The sequence below is a fragment of the Protomyctophum parallelum genome (genome assembly GCF_964188405.1).
Source record: "Protomyctophum parallelum genome assembly, chromosome: 9".
Taxonomy (NCBI): Eukaryota; Metazoa; Chordata; class Actinopteri; order Myctophiformes; family Myctophidae; genus Protomyctophum; species Protomyctophum parallelum.
In genome coordinates this window covers 43,189,688-43,208,358 of record NC_139706.1, presented here as the reverse complement: position 1 = coordinate 43,208,358, position 18,671 = coordinate 43,189,688, and the positions used below count along the sequence as shown (strand labels likewise).

The 18,671-nt window shown below is 43.5% G+C and overlaps 1 protein-coding gene across 1 annotated transcript in view; it reads right to left on the bottom strand.

The window, feature by feature from the left end:
• Positions 1 to 18,671, bottom strand: part of cwf19l2 (CWF19 like cell cycle control factor 2) — a 49,490-nt gene that overhangs the window by 10,389 nt on the left and 20,430 nt on the right. The window contains exons 8-14 of the mRNA XM_083773272.1: positions 18,272 to 18,367; positions 17,704 to 18,223; positions 15,784 to 16,018; positions 13,196 to 13,292; positions 11,221 to 11,319; positions 2,074 to 2,202; positions 1,508 to 1,645 (exon numbers count right to left, since the gene is read on the bottom strand). Of these exons, the coding sequence (XP_083629398.1) occupies positions 1,508 to 1,645; positions 2,074 to 2,202; positions 11,221 to 11,319; positions 13,196 to 13,292; positions 15,784 to 16,018; positions 17,704 to 18,223; positions 18,272 to 18,367 (1,314 nt within the window). The remainder of the gene's footprint in view (positions 1 to 1,507; positions 1,646 to 2,073; positions 2,203 to 11,220; positions 11,320 to 13,195; positions 13,293 to 15,783; positions 16,019 to 17,703; positions 18,224 to 18,271; positions 18,368 to 18,671) is intronic.

The window sequence follows — 18,671 nt, the reverse complement described above, 5'->3', positions numbered from 1 at the left end:
AAAATGAACAGGGATTTATTTTCCGGGTCTCTTGAGGGGGCGGCGACGCTCTATAGTGCTGCCCAGAGCTCATATCCATATTGTCCTGCCCAGAGCCTCCATGAGGCAGAGTCCCTAAATATAAGAAACACAGGCTAAAGAACTATTTTGTACACCAGTCTGTTCTGCTTTTAAACGGTCTGTAAACCAAGAGGATATGTTCTATTGTTCCTGTCTGCTTCTGTGATTTGTGTCCTGTAATATATCTTTTGTAATGTATTGTCTGTATCTTGAACGGTGACGTCATGGACGCAAAACTAAATTCAATGCAAGCTGACAATAAAGTTGTATCGCATCATATCCATATTGTCCTGCCCAGAGCTCAAATCCTGTCCTAGTTTTTGTCAAATATCTAACTTTCTAATATATAATAATAATATATATTTATAATTTTAAAGACTTAAATTTAGATTAAATTACATTTCAAAAAAATAAAAATAAAAATAAGCAAATACATTTTTGGAGATACAAATAATCATACTAGGGAGTGTTTGGCTGCATCACATGTGAGCTTGTAGATCACCTTATTTCAGAGTGAGACACTGTGTATAATAAGTATATTGGGAAACCAGCGACATGACGTTGCAAAGATGCAAGGATGCATGTACGTAAGCTGCTCCAAATCAACACACTTTGCGTCGTTGCGTCTGCCCGTGTGAACACAACATCAGGTCGTGATGACATAAGTGTGGACCTCCATATTTGGGTATAACTGGTGGCACACATTTGTGGGATTTAAAGATAATAATGGACAACAGTCATCGGCTTCTCTACCATCCAATAGGCTAGCCTTCGTGGATTGGCTAAAACATTGGTTCTCAAGGTTGGGCCCCAAGGACCAGGCAGGGGTCAAAATGGACACTTGGGGCTCTGATAACTCAAGGACCAGGCAGGGGTCAAAATGGACACTTGGGGCTCTGATAACTCAAAGTGAGTTTTGGCAAACATCCCCCTCTTGGGTCCAGCACTGCAGTTGCCAGGTTTGGCACAGTTCCATGTCAGTCCTTGAAGGTTTATTAGTGGTGGAAAGTAACTAAGTACGTTTACTCAAATACTGTACTTACAGTAAGTACAATTTAGACTGAATTATTTACTTTACTACTTTACTAGTTCTTTTTTGATACTTTAATCAATATCGTTCCTTTTGCTCCACTACAATTATTTGACAGCTTTACTGTAGTTTTACTGTAGTTAGTAGTTACCCATGTTGTACTTCTGTTGGAAACTGATCAATGGTCAAAGACGTCAGCTGAGCTTATAGATCAGATATTTTCCAAAAGGTTTGACGAATTAAAAAATAAATAAAGAGCCCTTTATTTGCTCACTTTTACTTGAAGGTCGAAATTATATTTCTCCTGTCTCTATTAGCTCAGTGGTTAAAACGGAGACCGTGTTCAGTACTGCTTCCACCTCAGTGACATGGTGTCCAACGTTGTCTGACTCAGGATGTGTTCAGAATGATGCATACCTTGGCAGCCATGCGGGAGTAGAGGGCGTTCTGGTCCTGTGCTGTGCTCATCTTCTCTCTCCTCACCAAGTCACGCAGACCCACGTTGTCATCATCCTGGAAGTAGCGCACACGCTCGCCGTCCACATGAGTCTCAATCTGCAGTGGTGGGGGAGGGAGGGGGGGAGAGAGAGAGAGAGAGAGAGAGAGAGAGAGAGAGAGAGAGAGAGAGAGAGAGAGAAGGTTGGTTGGTGTTGGTGCAGAGACACAGCAGACATACAGAGAGACAAAGGGCGAGATACTCGCACACATGCATAATCCAGTTAGAGAGGAGACAGTCTCTCTCTCTCTCTCTCTCTCTCTCTCTCTATCTCTCTTAGCAGACACTCTTATTCAGAGAGGTTTACAAGTGTACAAACACAAATAGAATGCAAGAGAGAACAGTGATTCACGTGGTTAACAAAAGGGTCATATAAAGTTTTAAGCATATTTAAGCGAATTATTTCTGCCACTATAATGGTGATGTGTCATTTTCATAATGGTCCCATCCGTACTCTCTCTCGTCTCTTTTGGGGGCGGGGCGTTACCATTTTCTTCTTGCGTCGACCTCCGTGGGGTTCCTGCGGTGCCGACGGGGCGTTGACTGGCCAGGCGCGACCTGAGTGGTCCGTTCTGAACAGCAGCACGTCCTGGTCCTCCTCCGAGCGTCCCGGGACCTGACATGCCATCAAAAACACACAGGTCAGTACTGACACCACGCTAAGTTAGCGTAGTAGCATGTACCCAGAAAAAGCTTGACAATATTTCAATATAATATATATTTTTTTACATTTTATTTTATCTATTACATTTTATCTACAAGCTCAATATGTGATGAATAGACTTTTGCTATTGTAATAACTACATTGGATTAATTTCGAACGCAGGTTATTTTTCCCCCCATTTCCTAGAAAGTTCAGTACATTTCAAATATTGTCAACAATGACAATATCAGCAGGCATGACAATATATAGGAGGTGGAGCGTTGTTCAGTGCATGCAAAAGGGACAAAGCATTTGCTGAAGAAAAGTCCTTCTGTAGTTAAAGGGGAATTTTGTGGAGGCTTTTGTGTGCACTCATCTTTTTTTTCTTCATAATTTTAATATTGAAGTCCATGCATGACATTTAGAAGGACAATATCAGTCATCAGAAGCATGTAGATTGACAAATAGGTTTATATTTATGGAAAAACAAAAAGATAAAATAAAATATGGAGACACGTAAGTGTACTGTACATGCAACACCTGCACAAGACTGTGGAAAGAATGTCCTCTCACAGGGACAATGAACCATTGTGTTCTTGTCCTAGTACACTGGCCAGGAGCATGACCATTTCTTCTTTTGTTCTGTTGGGCAGAAACCTTGTATCTCATTCTCCATATTATTTTTTTGTCAATGAATGGCCTACTTCATCATACTACAGTATCACACTTAATGTACAAAAAATAGCCGATATACAAGGTCAAAACATGTCGCATCACAATGCATTGTGAGATTGTAGATCGGCTATTATTATTTTTATTTTTGAGTGGTGCAACCACTCCCTTACAGAGCTGTGTGTGGCTGGGTGGGTCTGAGCACGTAAACAGCATGGTCGTTTTTCATCACCTGTGCACAACCTAACACACACACACAAATGCACACATTAACTGTATATATGATGATTTCGGGTGTGGCAGTACAGTGTCACAGAGTACAGTGACAGTACAGTAGAGGGTACAGTAGAGGGACCCCCACGCGGTAACTGTCATTTCTCAACCGTTTCGGACGTGGGGCGGCTCGCCGGAACCGACCCGGCACCCTGGCCGTGGTCCTGTGGGTCTGGAATTTCCGGGGACCCCCACACGGAGTTGCACCACTCACTTCACACAGGTGTGATTTTTTTAAGTGGTTAAACGAATGACAATGACAATGGTTAAACTAAATAACTATAGAGCGTCGCAGTCCCTCCCCCTTTCAGAACAACGAGTGGCCCGGGAAATGAATCCCAATGCATTTTTCCCATAGGCATTTCAAAACGTACTTATTTAAGCGCCGTACGAAGCCAACTCTTGTCGTGACAAATCATGACAACACACACAATTTTTCGGGCCAAACAAAGAATTAGAAAAAAACGGCAGGTTACAACACTTTTTTTGTTGTTTTTCTTCTTTGTAATTATTTGTTTGGTCCAAAATATTGTGTGTGTTGTCATGATTTGTCACGACAAGAGTTGGTTTCGTACGACGCTTAAAAAGTCTTTCGTCGTTCTGAAAGGGGGAAGGACTGCAACGCTCTATTCCATTCCAACTTTTTCCATTTCCTGACAAGTCATGTTTTGGACATACAATGTTTCCACTCGACAGCGACAATTTGGGGCGAGTGCTAAGCTATCTCTGCGACTTTATCGTTGACGGAGAGCTATTGACACGGTCAGCTCTCCGCTCAAACTGCCGTGATCGCAGACCTGCTCTGTGGTTGAAAGGCCTCTGGTTTGAGAGACAAAAAACACGTCCTCTGATTTTTATAATCCGTTATCTACTGTAAATTAACCATAATGTCGTAACGTCAAGGTTCGTCAGACTGACCCGAGTCGAGTTTGGACAATGGAGAAGTAGAACTCTAGAACGATAGCTTTGTCAACACATGCCGTTTACTTAATAGCTTGTTGACTTCTTTCTGTGGTTGAGAACAAACAGAATGGCCGAGAGGGAAACTTGGTTTTCTTCATCATTCTGTTGCTCTTATTTGACATTTGGATCGTTCTCATAATATACAACATAATGTAAGAACATATGTCGGAATTAAATAATGCACCCACTCCATAGTTCCAGTAAATAATACAGCGCTGCACGTGAGGAACAATAAACAAACACAAGGCTATCCATATGGACAAACATACTTGCACGCAAAAATAGGATCTATACATACACACAGCTGGTTCATACACACAGCTGGTTTCACATGGTGAATGACACAGACAGCTCAACAGAAACTACCAAAACTAGAAAAGTGTGGTTGCCGCAGTCGCTTACATAGGCCCCTCCCACTAATGTTGCCAGCCAATTACAATATCACGTCACCCCTGTGATCATGCGTAAGTAATTTGGAGGGGAAAAATCATGTTTTTGCGACAAACGCATGGATGAAAATGGAATTGCTTTTTGAACTTGGTTGATTCAAATGTGGGATGGATTGGACATTCCGTTCGTGATTCATGGCATTTTTTTGTAAAATAGGCCCCTCCTATATCTGTATATACAGAGGAGAGCAATGCGCGCGCGCGCACACACACACACACACACACACACACACACACACACACACACACACAGCAATAACAAAATGTGCACGTACATCTTCTGCATACAGATGAAGATACAACTGACTGGATGACTGTAATTTAGTGCTGCCCGGTGCAGACAAAATTTATGTGAAAGGCTGGATGTGAATGCTGAACAGGTGTGCTTTGAGTTTACTTTTGGATAAGTCAAGTGAGCTTAGATTCTGGAATGTGGATGGGGAAATGATTCCAAAGACGAGGGGATTGGTAAGAGAACTGCTTTGATATTCTTTGAGGGGCGCCAGCCCCTTCTATATTCAGCTATAGTTGTAATTTTCGTCTTACACAAACATTAAATTCCCATTGACAATGAATGTCGAATTTACATCATATGTAGACGTACTAGACGAGCAAATCGACTATTTTTGTCCTACACAAAGTTCCCATTGACAATGAATGGATGATGTACGATGTAAGAGTGCCCCTCACTTCATACGGGTGTGCAGATCTACAAGCTCATCACGAGCTTGTAGGTCTGCTATTTTTGAAAAGTCGAAGAACGACTGACATAGAAACAGCTTTTTCAGAAAACTGTCAGGATTTAGAAGACATTTTTAGAATCTGATCTCAGGTCAAAATGTGTTAAAATTGGTTGTAATCTTGTTGATATGTTGTGTGTGTGTGTGTGTGTGTGTGTGATGTCAGACAAGAGCTCAGAGAGGCAGAGCGAGACAGAGACTGATGGAGAGAAAGAGGTGGAAAGAAGGGGAGGTAGGGGAAGTGAGAGGAAGCAGGGTTTCCTCCACCATTATACTGTACAGAGATGGCGCGACGCCATGGCTGAAATCTATGGCACCATATGGCAAATATCTACGGTAGTCAGAATTATGCAATGTTGCTGAATTCTCTATTGGCCTCCTATAAAAGCCGGCATACACAACACGGCTCAATAATGTGCTCAGGAATGTCAGAAATGTAGAATATTAATTCTAGGCTATGTTATTGTATATTCTGTGAGTTAACTATAGTCTACAGTTTAACTCAGTGATTCTCAGCAATTTTAATTTTAAGGACCCCTAAAAAAATATATTTTTTTTTATCCCACGATTTTGCAACCCAGTTTTTTCACCCAGTGCCAATTATCTAATGTAATCCTGGCTCTACACTTCCTCTGCCAACCAGGGGGGGGCAGCGGACTGACCTCATGCCTCCTTCTATGCATGAGGAGTCCAAGCTGCATCTTTTCACCTGACGGGGGGGAATTTCCCTGGCCGGACGTAGCGCGTGGAAGGAACACTTTATTCCGACCAGTTCCTTTCCCCTCCATCAGGCGCCCCGGCTGGCCAGGGGGAGGCAGTTTAGAGATCAGGATTACTGCATGTTTTTTGTGAGGGTACCTACCCTAGGGGACACGGGGAGAACACACAGAATGTCAGAAAGGCCCTTTCGCCAACCCCACCTCAGGTATGGGCACTGATGACACGGAGGAGGGAACACTCCCCCAGTGCCCACAGCGTCCCCAGCAGGAAACGAACCCAGGACCTTCTAGCTGTGAGGCGACAGCACTACCGTGCCACCGTGCCCCTGCCCCTAAATTAAATTGATAGAAATGAGCCTAGACTAATTTGTCTAGAATCTAAACTTAGACCGCGGACATGAGGTCGAACATGTGCTTCTCCTGGGCTTGCGGTTAGGTTTCTGGTTTAAGGACTTCAGTGTTTTTTTGTAACATACAATTGTATGTATACGTACAGAACAAAGAATGTTTGCTTTCACCATCTTTGTTGAAGAAGAGTCTAGGCAATCTTTAGGCAAATTTTTGATTTAGTCTGGCTTAATCTAGTCACCTCTTCAGTAACTTAACCCATTCTGACCGGGCACCCATTTTGGTGTCAGCATCATGTTATGCTTTAGCTATTTAAAAATAGCAGATCTACAAGCCCATATCGCGCCACCGAGTGGCGCGATACGAGCTTGTAGGTCTGCTATTTTTGAAAAATCGAAGAGCGACTGACATTTTTAGAATCTGATCTCAGGTCAGAATGGGTTCATCAGACCCAGTGTTTGTCCGGCGGAAACCTCGTATGAATCTGATCTCAGGTCAGAATGGGTTAAAAAGCTTGAAGTGTGATTACCTTTGAGGGGATTAAGCACGTTTACCTACACCCATTGGTGTCAAGCCCATTAGTGTCAATATCAAACCAGCAGTGACAGTGATGGTCTGATTTTGAATCTAAATGGCTTTTTGTGTTCATGCTATTGCCCTGGAGTATCTATCTCCTTTAATTGAGAGTAATTTGGAGGTTAGGATTCCATGGCTTCTCAAGGGTTGATTTGGCTCCTCCCCTGTTTTCCATTTTAATTATTATTTGTATTGTTCAGGGAATGTGGTGTTTAATTTTATTATCCACTTCTTCTCGTTAAGTGTCACACAAAAGTATCAAAAGTAGTACATCTATATTTAATATTACTTTGTTTTATTTTATTTACCTATTTGTATTATTGTTAACCATATTTTACCCCCCATTGAAGTTGTTTATTAATCATAACCATATGATCCCTTTCTTTGTATCTTAGTATCTTATCTACCTATTGGTTTTATACATGTATATACTGTATGTTGTGTGTATTGTTTTGTACTCAACCTATTGGTTTTATACCTGTGTTTATATGTTGTTTGTATGTCTGGCCTCGTGGGGAAAGAAGGTGGGGAGGACTGGGAAAGGAGTTGTGGGAGAAAATGTAAAAAACAAAGAGTCGTATTCTCTGTCTGTGAAAATTGCATATGATGTCATACTCTTTGAATAAAATGTACTTAAAAAAAAAAAAAGTAGTACATCTACAAGCTCGAAATGTGGCACAAAGAGGCGCGTCTTATCCCATTCCCACTGATAAATCCATCTGTCAATCATGTCAATCACTTCCACATCTCCTGAAAATGTACTTCAACAAAGGGCTGGGGAAACAGTGTGAGCGCTGAGCAGCTTACATGATTGACCGACGTCTCTCCATCAAGGTCACGAGGCGTCTCAAAAAGACAGGCCGGGAGTGATAAGACATGCCGAACACATTTTAGGAGACGGTGCGTTCTGCCATATGCTCAGACACAATCGATGGGAGAAAGCATCGATTGCTACACTCAGTGATTCTGCTGCTCTCTTCAGTAATTGTCTGTCTCTCTAATGCAGTGGTTTCAACCTTTTTCATGTCAAGGTCCATTATTTATTCTGCATTTCAGCCACGGATCGTGAAAATGTAGTGCAAATCTTTGAATACATATTCTTTCAGAGACGTTTTTAGCTCAAATCTTTGCTTCTGGGGGGTCCCTGGAACTACATATTTTCAGATGGGGGTGGGCGGCCAATTACATACATTTTTGGGGGTCCTTGACATGAAAATGTTTGAGAACGACTGACATAGAAACATGGTTTTTCAGAAAACTGTCATGATTTAGAAGAGATTTGTGAATCGTCCTCAGGTCTAAATGGGTTAACAATAATTGAACTCTCAACAGTTCAAGATCTAAAGGGTCAATTTGGTTATCATTTAGCTGGGGACCACCCAGCTAAATGATGGCACTTGCCCCTACCATAGCACAACAAGCAACCTGAACAACCATCTTGAAAACGGGCAAACGCATTGCCCGTTGGGCAAGTACAGGTCATGTTCTACTAATCTACTTGCCCAAAGGTCATGCCCACTTGCCCGAAAAGCAAATTGTTCAATATGAAATGATAGCTAAAATTACTGTTACATTACAAAATATTTTACTTTCTGGGGCTGTGCAATAAAACATTTCATAACTTACAGACCAGAAGACAGAGCGTTCTGGCCACATTCAGGTATTTTAGACGGATATCTTGTGTTGTGTTCATAGACAGTTGGTTGTGTCCCATCTCAAACCAGCACTTGCCTGGTCGGGCAACTTAAACTCAAACTCCACCTACCCGAAAGTTTTATTTACCTGCCAGGGGCAGGTGGGCAACCCTTAGTCAATGCCTGCATAAGTACATATGTATGACATATTTTTGGCAATTATGCAACTTTCTGGATGGCACAGGTATCGGCAATTACTGTATGCAGCTGATAGTGCTACAAACTATCAGGAATAAGGAATATTAGAATATAAAAAAATAAAAATAATTAATGCCTCAGATGTTCTCGCGAGACTAATTGTAACCTTTCTCAGCAGTTGTCGCGAGATCACAATTTCCTGCTTTCACATCATATGAAACAGGAAACTACAACACGACAACACTACACAGGAGTTCAGACAAGCGAGCCAGAGGAGAATCACAGAGTGATTTTCACCCCAGGCAATCTTTGTAGAGAGAAGACTTCCGCACACCCGGCAGGCAATTTGGAGCAGGTGCGATGATGACAGAGAGCATACAATGTGGAAGAAGGGACATCCGCACACTGCAACTTGCCAGGCAATCTTAAAAGCGCTGTATGGAACCACTTTGGCTTTTGACCAGTAGAGTTGGCCTACCATAGCACAACAAGCAACCTGAACAACCATCTTGAAAATGCATATCCGACACTGCATGACGCATTGTCAATGTCGTGACCAAACAAACAACCTGAATGAATACTATCCACCGCCTGCGACAAGTGCTCTCCATGAAGCAAAACAAGAGACTTGCACAAAAATACTGCTACGTTTATAACAAAGGACATGAGGCCAATCAGTCTGGTTGATGGGACGGTGTTCAGGGAGTTCTGTCGGGAACTGGAACCTCTGTACTATGTACCTTGCCGTACGACAGTCACCAGTAGAATTGTTAAGCTGTACAACAGCACCCGATCGCTTGAAACACGTCCATTGGATTTCAGACGATTGGAAAATGTCGTTCTTAAAACAGCAGAGCTGAAGGAAAGTCACACTGCAGAAAATGTTGCAGAATGCAACATTCGAGGCATTCGACATAAAGGGGGAATCTGTGACTGCCGTTACTACTGACAATGTTACAAACTATCCCCCCCCTGCCCGATACTTCCCCAGTAAATGATATGGTTCAAAATTTTAATCTTAAACTAGAGTCAGCTCTTGATATAGTGGCTCCCTTTAAAACAAAAAAGAAACATAACACCAGAGTAACGCCCTGGTTAAATGAGCATACACGCTCACTGAAGCAAGAATGTCGTAGAGCTGAGCGAGCTTGGAGAAAAAATAAACTCACCATCCACTTAAGAGATTCTTAAAAAGTCAACAGTCGCCTATAACAAAGCCTTGCGTCTAGCAAGGCAGGCATATTTCTCTGGCATTATCAATGAGAACAAGAAAAATGCTAGAGTCCTATTCTCTACCATTGAACGACTTTTAACCCCCCCCCCCAGTCCTACAAGCAGTCATTCCCGGCCTCTACAGCTAAGTGTAATGAGTTCGCATGCTTTTTTGATAACAAAATCTTTAACATTAGAGCTGATATTATGAATGGTGCTGCTGCTAGCGCAAACCTTCAAACAGCAGCTAATGGTCCCAGGGTAGATCTCTCCAGGGGGAGCCTATTATCGTTCTGCGCAATTGATGAAGACGAACTCTGCAAAACCATTTCACAGATGACATCATCCTCCTGTTCATTGGATACAATTCCCACCACCTTTCTCAAAGAGGTCTTAGACAGTGTGATTGGAGATATCCTTAAAATTGTAAACAGCTCTCTACAATCAGGCGTCTTCCCAGACTCACTGAAGACTGCCGTAGTTAGGCCCCTACTCAAGAAACACAATCTTGATCCCTCTGTTTTGGGTAACTATCGACCCATTTCAAATCTACCCTTTCTGGGCAAGGTTTTAGAAAAATGCATCTCTCATCAATTGGATGTATTTCTACAGAACAATAATGTGCACAACAAATTCCAATCTGGCTTTAGGAAAGGGCACAGCACAGAAACAGCAAAAGTAATGAATGATCTTAGGGTGTCTGCTGACAAGAAACATGTATCCGTTCTCTTACTTCTAGATTTAACGGCTGCATTTGACACGATTGATCATTAAATTTTAATACAGCGTTCGGAGCACTGGATAGGCCTGTCTGGTACGGCCCTGTCCTGGTTCACCTCCTACCTATCAAACAGAAGTTACTTTGTCAATCTAGCCGAGTTTGACTCAGACAAACACGACATCAGTTCTGGTATTCCACAGGGCTCGATTCTTGGTCCTCTGCTTTTCTCCTTGTACATACTGCCATTGGGCGAACTCATTACCAATCACGGAGTAAATTTTCATTTCTATGCTGATGATACCCAACTATATGTGATTTTTATGTGATGTATTCCCATGCTTTTGTTCTTGCTTAAATGTAAGTCGCTCTGGATTAAGAGCGTCTGCTAAATGCCTAAATTGTAAATTGTTATATCTCTCTGTGGCCCCAGATGATCCCTGTCAAAATCAAAATCAATCAATCAAAAAGTCATGGGTTCTACTGTACCTGCTGTGTATGAACTGCTTCCGGATGCGGTCTGGCAGCTCTGGCCTCCTTGGCTTTTCGAGCTGCCTCCAACTGGGATTTCAGCTTGTCCACCATGGCCTACGCACCAGGGGGGCAGTCAGACAGATATTTTGTGAAGCCACAAGGAAATCGGGATTTCATGAAAGTTCATATAATGGCCTGTTGTGGCGCTGTCATTGGGCCCAAAAAACCCATAGCCCCCAGCTGCCCCATAGAATTTGGGCCCAACTTCACCTAGACTGTATTACCTTAATAAACATGGTCATGAATACTTTCTGCTTCCAGTCACTAGTTTAAAGTCTCATTTCTAATGTGACATGTCATAATATTCTTTTTGGAAAATTATGGTCCCATTTATATAAAAAATGACCATAAAGTCGCGCATGTTCTGAGGGGCGTGGCGTGGATTCCCCACCCACTCGAGTCAAAATAAAAACCAACTAAGAAGAAGGGGGGGGGAAGTCCCGCCTCGTTGTCTGGGCCAGCCAATGGGCCAGCTGGGCCCAAACGGATCTAGAAAGATGGCGACTTACAATAGGCCCTGCGGTAAGCCCCGCCCGCTCGCTCAGCTGCCTCGATACCGTTGTTAAGCAGGACAAACATCAGCGAACCTCCATTGAGGACCGTGTTATGTCGGCGTTTTTCCGAAGAGGAATAGAAGCATTCATATCAACAACATTCATACTATAATAACGCCATGGTGAAACGTTGCTGTTGGGCGTCCTGCAACAGCGCTTAATAAGTACCCAGAACGTTTGGGGCATTTCTTTTTATTCCTTTTCCCGTGGGTGCGCACATCATGCACATGTCAATGTTTACATTCTGGAGGTGGAGGACGCGGCGGTCACTCATTCACCCTCCCTGCTACTAAATCATACTATTAACGTCAACTTTTACTAAACAATGTTTAAATCAATCGTCTAATAAACAACTAACAACTTACCTTGGAGCAAAATGGTGTGCTTTGTAACTTTCTAATCTCCACGCTCAGTTGCTTGTGTTGGTCGGACGGCAGCCACAGGCTCCAGCCCCCAGTCACGTTCCCTCCCACTGCGGTTCAGAAAAAGAACGCTGCTTACCAGGTCCGCTAATGGTCTAAACTATTTTGAATTTAGGAACGGCAAAGAAAATAGTTTAGACCATTAGCGGACCTTCACTTTTTGGATGCAGAAGGGGGGGGGTAAGCAGCGTTCTTTTTTTTCTGAACCGCAGTGGGAGGGGACGTGACTGGAGCCTGTGGTTGAAGACAGTTATGTGGCTGCCGTCCACACAAGCAAGTGGCAACTAGAAAGTTACAAAGCACACCATTTGCTCCATGGTAAGTTGTTTGTTGTTTATTAGACGATTGATTTAACCATTGTTTAGTAAAGGTTGACGTTAATACTAGTATGATAGTAGCAGGGAGGGTGAACGAGTGACGCCACCGCCGCTTCCTCCTCTAGAATGTAAACATTGTGCGCACCCACGGGAAAGGAATAAAAAGAGAATGCCCCAAACGTTCTGGGTGCCTATGAAGCACTGTTGCAGGACGCCCAACAGCAACGTTTCACCATGGCGTTATTATAGTATGAATGTTGTTGATATGAATGCTTCTATTCCTCTTCGGAAAAACGCCGACATAACACGGTCCTCAATGGAGGATCGCTGATGTTTGTCCTGCTTAACAACGGTATCGAGGCAGCTGAGCGAGCGGGCGGGGCTTACCGCAGGGCCTATTCAAGGACTGACAGGCTTCATTTTACGTTCATGTTAGACCCGGGGAACGCTTTGTCCATATTTTTTATAGTCTATGCTACGCACCCACACCAGTTCAAAGAAGCTTTATTGGCATGAGTGCAACACACACACCGATGCAAAGAAGCTTTATTGGCACGAGTGGCGCACACACGCACACGCACACACACTTTATTGGCATGAGTACAAAAGTCTATCTATCCCTTGAGGAGTGACCTACCGTATTCCCCATGATCTCTGCTTTCACCAGCTTGGCTCCCAGTTTGTTCATCTCCTCATCTGTCAGCAACGGAAGCTCCTCTTCCTCACTCTCACTGCTACAGACAGACAGACAGACAGACAGACAGACAGACAGACAGACAGACAGACAGACAGACAGACAGACAGACAGACAGACAGACAGACAGACAGACAGACAGACAGACAGACAGACAGACAGACAGACAGACAGACAGACAGACAGACAGACAGACAGACAGACAGACAGACAGACAGAGATTGAGTTTATGCTCCACCGTAACCTATTTTTCATCAGAGCCTGCGTCTGATATACAGTACTGTATCTGTTTGACTCTCAGAGGAACAAGGCCCCACTTTTGATACTTGTGTGTGACACTGTAGTGTGATCACGTAGGGTGTTAATTTACAAACAAATAATAATATAATAATATGAAGATAAGAGGTATCCGCCCGACAGCAACAACATTTAGTTACTTTCCACCACTGGAGACTAAAGATACATTTAGGGAACAGAGATGAAGGTAATTTGAGATGAGGGTGGCCCATAAATATATCGGGGAAGGAATCATTTCGAGGTAATGAAAAAACAATTGAGCAATTGAGGAATAGAAATGAAAGAAAGCTTGGTCTATTATTGCATGCTTTGGTATTTGTTATCGCTGTCTGGTGAAACCGTATGTCCAAAACTATTACTTGTCAGGAAATGGTGAAAAAACTAACTTGAGTTCCAATTGTTCCAATGTAGTTATTATTTAAATGAGAAAAAGAGGATGCACATCAACAATGGGTTTTCTCAGTGGAGTGCTAGACCCAAAATCCAGTTTACAAAAGAAAACTAAAGTTTGTTTATCGGTGCGTGCGTTCCAGTTCCAATTTTTTCTTCTCATTTATTTATTTAATCACTTCCAATTTCAAACACTATAGCAATCATTACTACTAAAATAAATGAGAAGACAAAATTGGAACTGTTAAACAGGACTTGTGACGGAGTATTACATTGTATTGTGGTATTGCTACTTTTACTTAAATAAAAACATCAGAGTACATCTTCCAACCACAGGTATAGTCTCACAAGGGGAGGTCTGAGAAGGAGATGACAGGACAGCAAGCACACTGTTCTAGACTATTACGCCTCTGATTGCCTCCATTCTGTTTGCCAAGAACAGCAGTACTCTCATTCCATGCTGCTGTTGGTACCGGGTGCTTTTAGATGGCCGTCTAGCTAAACAACTTAGCCTAATGATGCATAACGCAGGAGAGAAGAAGCACAGCGCAGAAAAGCGTCAGCGACATGGCAGCTTGTACCGCTGCCCTGTCACATGCTTTGGACGCAGATGAATCCCTTTGAACATAATAATTAAACAGGGTGTGCTTGAATCCCTTTGAACATAATAATTAAACAGTGTGTGCTTGAAATTAAATTAAAAGCAAAGATTGGGGAAACACAGTCCAAGGATAGCTACAGTGCATTTGTGATAGGTGCCCTCGCTGCTTGCTTTTAGGTAGACTGCTTTTACACTGAGCCTTTTAGCTCCTAGAATATCACCCAGGATAAACATACTGTACATGACATATACTGTAGCTAATGATAGGGAAAACATGACAATGCACACTGTGTGTGCGCGTGCGTGCGGATTGAACGTGCACTGGCTATTCAGTGCTTCTCAAAGTGGAGTCTTCGAAGTTAGTGCAATGAGAGAATGTATTGAGAATGACAATTCAGATCACTCTCCCCAGTCCCCCACCTACAGTCTGGACTGTAGGAGTGGGTGGTCCCTGGCACAAAACTGTTTCAAATGGGGGTCTAATGTGTATCAATTTGGAGCTTGACATTCCTTTTCCTTTTGAAAAACCCATTCATTAATTGACTAATGGATTCCAAGATTGAAGATTTGTGAATAAAGAACGCTGTGATGGCATAGCTTTGGAGTCATGTTACATTTTGGATGGACAAGGTCAATGGATGGAGAGAGAGAGAGAGAGAGAGAGAGAGAGAGAGAGAGAGAGAGAGAGAGAGAGAGAGCGTGCATGTGCCTATATCTCCTCAGACACAAAAGAGTACGGAGCCGAATTGAATGAAGAGCTCAAGGTTGGGCTCCCATGGGTGGGGGGAGTTCTCTGGGTCTCTAGTGTATCAGAGCAGATAAGCATTAGAAACCTTCCCGACAGGTTCCTGGAAACACATCAAGCACCAAAGAGGACTGTGTATGTGTGTAACAGAGCTCTATGCATCCATCTGAAGGTTGTGAGAACCTCTCTGGATCTCATTAGTGATATGCTTAAAATAAAGCCTACATTCCAGCTTGAAGGCTGGCTATTTCCCCCCCGCACGACACACGTCATACGATGAAGAATAAATTAAGTAGTATGGATTATTCATTGATATTGTCCTGATGCAGTTGAGAAGATTGATGTTAGATTGGATTTCTACAACTCTATACTGTAGGTGGGGAGTTAACAGTGGAGAGAGTGAGATCTATGATCTGAATAGTTATTCCTATACATTCTGTAATTGGGCTAACTAGTAGTAGATGAAATGTCCGTGTGACCCATGATGACCCGCCTGACCTTGATGATGATGTCACTGCAGCGCTGTCTTCATGAGCACCCTGTTGGGGTGCAGCGAGAGGAGCTATCCCAGCATGCCTCTGTCTGTCCTGCTCTGGTTTCTCTGAAGGGTCAGAGCGTGGAGGACCACTGCTCTTCTTCCAGGCTGGAACCCTGGCGCCCCCACGGCGGTCCGAATCCTCCTCGTCGTCCAAAACGGGCTTCTGGAAAGCCGCAGATGGGAGAGACTGTGGACCTGCAAAAAAACAGCAAATAATGGAATTTATTCCGACTTCAGGTAAAAGTACCAATGTACCAATGTACCAATTTAGCGTTGTCCCTGCAGTGTGATATGTCCTGTTGCACGGTGACGTACTTCGTCCCACGTACGTTGTCCCAAGTGATTCAACGCATGGAATTCAATGGCCCAAACCACACCAAAGGGTCACCATGCAACTCCTTGCAACTGTTTGGACCCAAGGAGTTGCATGGTGACCCTTTGGTGTGGTTAGGGCTTTAGGCTTGTCTTATATAAGAATTGTGGCTCTGTATCGTATTACGATAGTCAGTCATTCATATCAATCAATCAATCAATCAATCAATCAATCTATCTATCCATCTATCTATAAATGCACCAAGTCTCTGTGTGTGTGTGTACACGTCTGAAATCCATGTAACTCGAGTCAAATTCGACACACGCGTTCCACACCCCCACAGGGAGTGCAGTGCCCGGTGTCGAGGCGGTCGGACCCACAGTTGTCCAGAACAGCCGCAAAAGGCCTCTGCCCGGGCCAGACTCCATATTTGGGCATGCCTAACAGAGAACTCCATATATGGGCATAAAAGGGGACACCACTTCTGACACCACAGTTGCCAGAACCACCCCCAAAAAGGCCTCTGCCCGGGCTCTGGACAGGGCCCCTGCCCAGTGTCCATATATGGAGCTGGACTGTTCTGACATCATTCTGATGTCTGCATAGACTCCATATTTGGGCATGCCTGACAAAGAACTCCATATATGGGCATAAAAGGGACACAGACATAATATCTGGGTGGGGCATTAATTTCCAACTTGCATCATTCCAAGTTTTTGGAGCCCTGTTCTTATATGACGTGATATTAAATTGTCTATGGGAATTAAAAAAAAACGTAGGTAGGATGCGAAAATTATGTCACACTTTGGTGCTCCATTTCAAACGCAAGTACACATCACTAGACAAACACTATTTTGAATGTAGAAGAGAGAAGTTACAGGAACACTACTGAATGTTTTGAATGTTTCTCACGTTTAAGTAGGGATCTAGCATACCATACCCATACCATCTTTATTTCTATAGCACATTTAAATAACAAGTTGTACCAAAGTGCTTTACAATAAAATAATAAAAATCACAACTTCATTTAAAAACAAACAACATACAGTACACAGTGTCACTTTCAACATCAAAAAGCTCATACTATGCTAGGAAAAGCCAAAGAATAAAAATATGTCTTGAGGCGTGATTTAAACACCTGAAGAGTGGGGGCCTGTCTTATGTGCAGAGGCAGCTCATTCCAGAGCTTGGGAGCTGTGACTGCAAAAGCCCGGTTCCCTCTAAGCTTCAGCCTTGATTTAGGCACCACCAGGAGAAGCTGGTCAGAGGACCTGAGGGTCCTTGTGGGAACATACGGTTTGAGTAGTTCAGAGAGATAAATGGGTGCCAAACCATTTAAACATTTAAAAACAATGTAGCAGAAATAGCAGAATAGCAGAAATCTAGCCTTCTATAAGTGGGTCTGTCAGTAGGTCTATCTGTCTGTGTGTTGGACAGACAGCTAGATTGCTCTGTGCCAAATGTCTTGTGCAGAGCCGCAGAGGTACCTAAATGTATTTTTTTAACTTTCAGAATGGAAGACATATGGGGCTCTGATCGAATATGAACTGATGCTCAGTCCACTCACCTGCATCATCATCTTCTTCTGAGGGCTTTAGAAAGCGGCCTTTCAGAGAACCAAGAGAGGAGAGAGGAGCTTGGCCACGGCCCTGCCCGACAGAAGGGCTCTGTCTGGGGGCATGATGCCGCTCCTCACCCCGGTCTGGAGCCCTCTCCTTGCCTCTGTCTTCATCTCTATCACTATTCCTCTCTCTGTCTCTATCTATACCCCTATTTCTCTCTCTGTCTCTGTCTCTATCTCTCTCTCCATCTCTGTCTCTCTCTTTGTCTCTATCTCCGCCTCTCTCTCTCTCCCTGTTTCTCTCTTCATCTCTCTCTCCGCCTCTCTCTCTATCCATTTCTCTATATCTATTTTGATCTCTTTCGTTGCCTCTATCCCTTTCTTGGTCTCCATCTTGGCCTCTCTCTCGTTCCCTCTCTCTGTACCTCTCGTCCTCTCTTCCATCGCGGCGTCTGTCCCTCTCGTTTCTACTCCACCTGTCTCTGTCCGCTGCCCCCTGTCCCTCTCTCCTCTCCCCTCCTCCTCTGTCCCCGTCTCTCTCCGTCTCTCCTCTCCTCCACCCTCCTCCTCTCCCTCTCCCTGCCGGCCCATGATCCCTCTGTCCTCCTCTCTTCTGTCCGTACGCCTTCTCCTCGGCCAGGGCCAGTCGCTTCTGGAACTGCTCCATGGACTGTGGACGAGAAAACCACAGTTATAAAATAGCTCAAGGCTCTATTGCCGATTACTTGGGTTAGGACCCCCGCAGTGGTGTCCGATTAGAACTTAAACCAGGATGCTTCAACTTCTGCCTTCTCCCTGAAGCCAACCCTTGTTATATATTGTCCGACTATGCTATCAGCACTAGGTCGGCTCGGGTCAAATATAGGGATTGTCATACTAGTCATATGTCATATAGCCCAATTGGCTGTGGACCACCATCTCAATATATTTAGTTTCAGGGACTCCTAGAAGATTTGAGTTAAAATAGTTTGCTT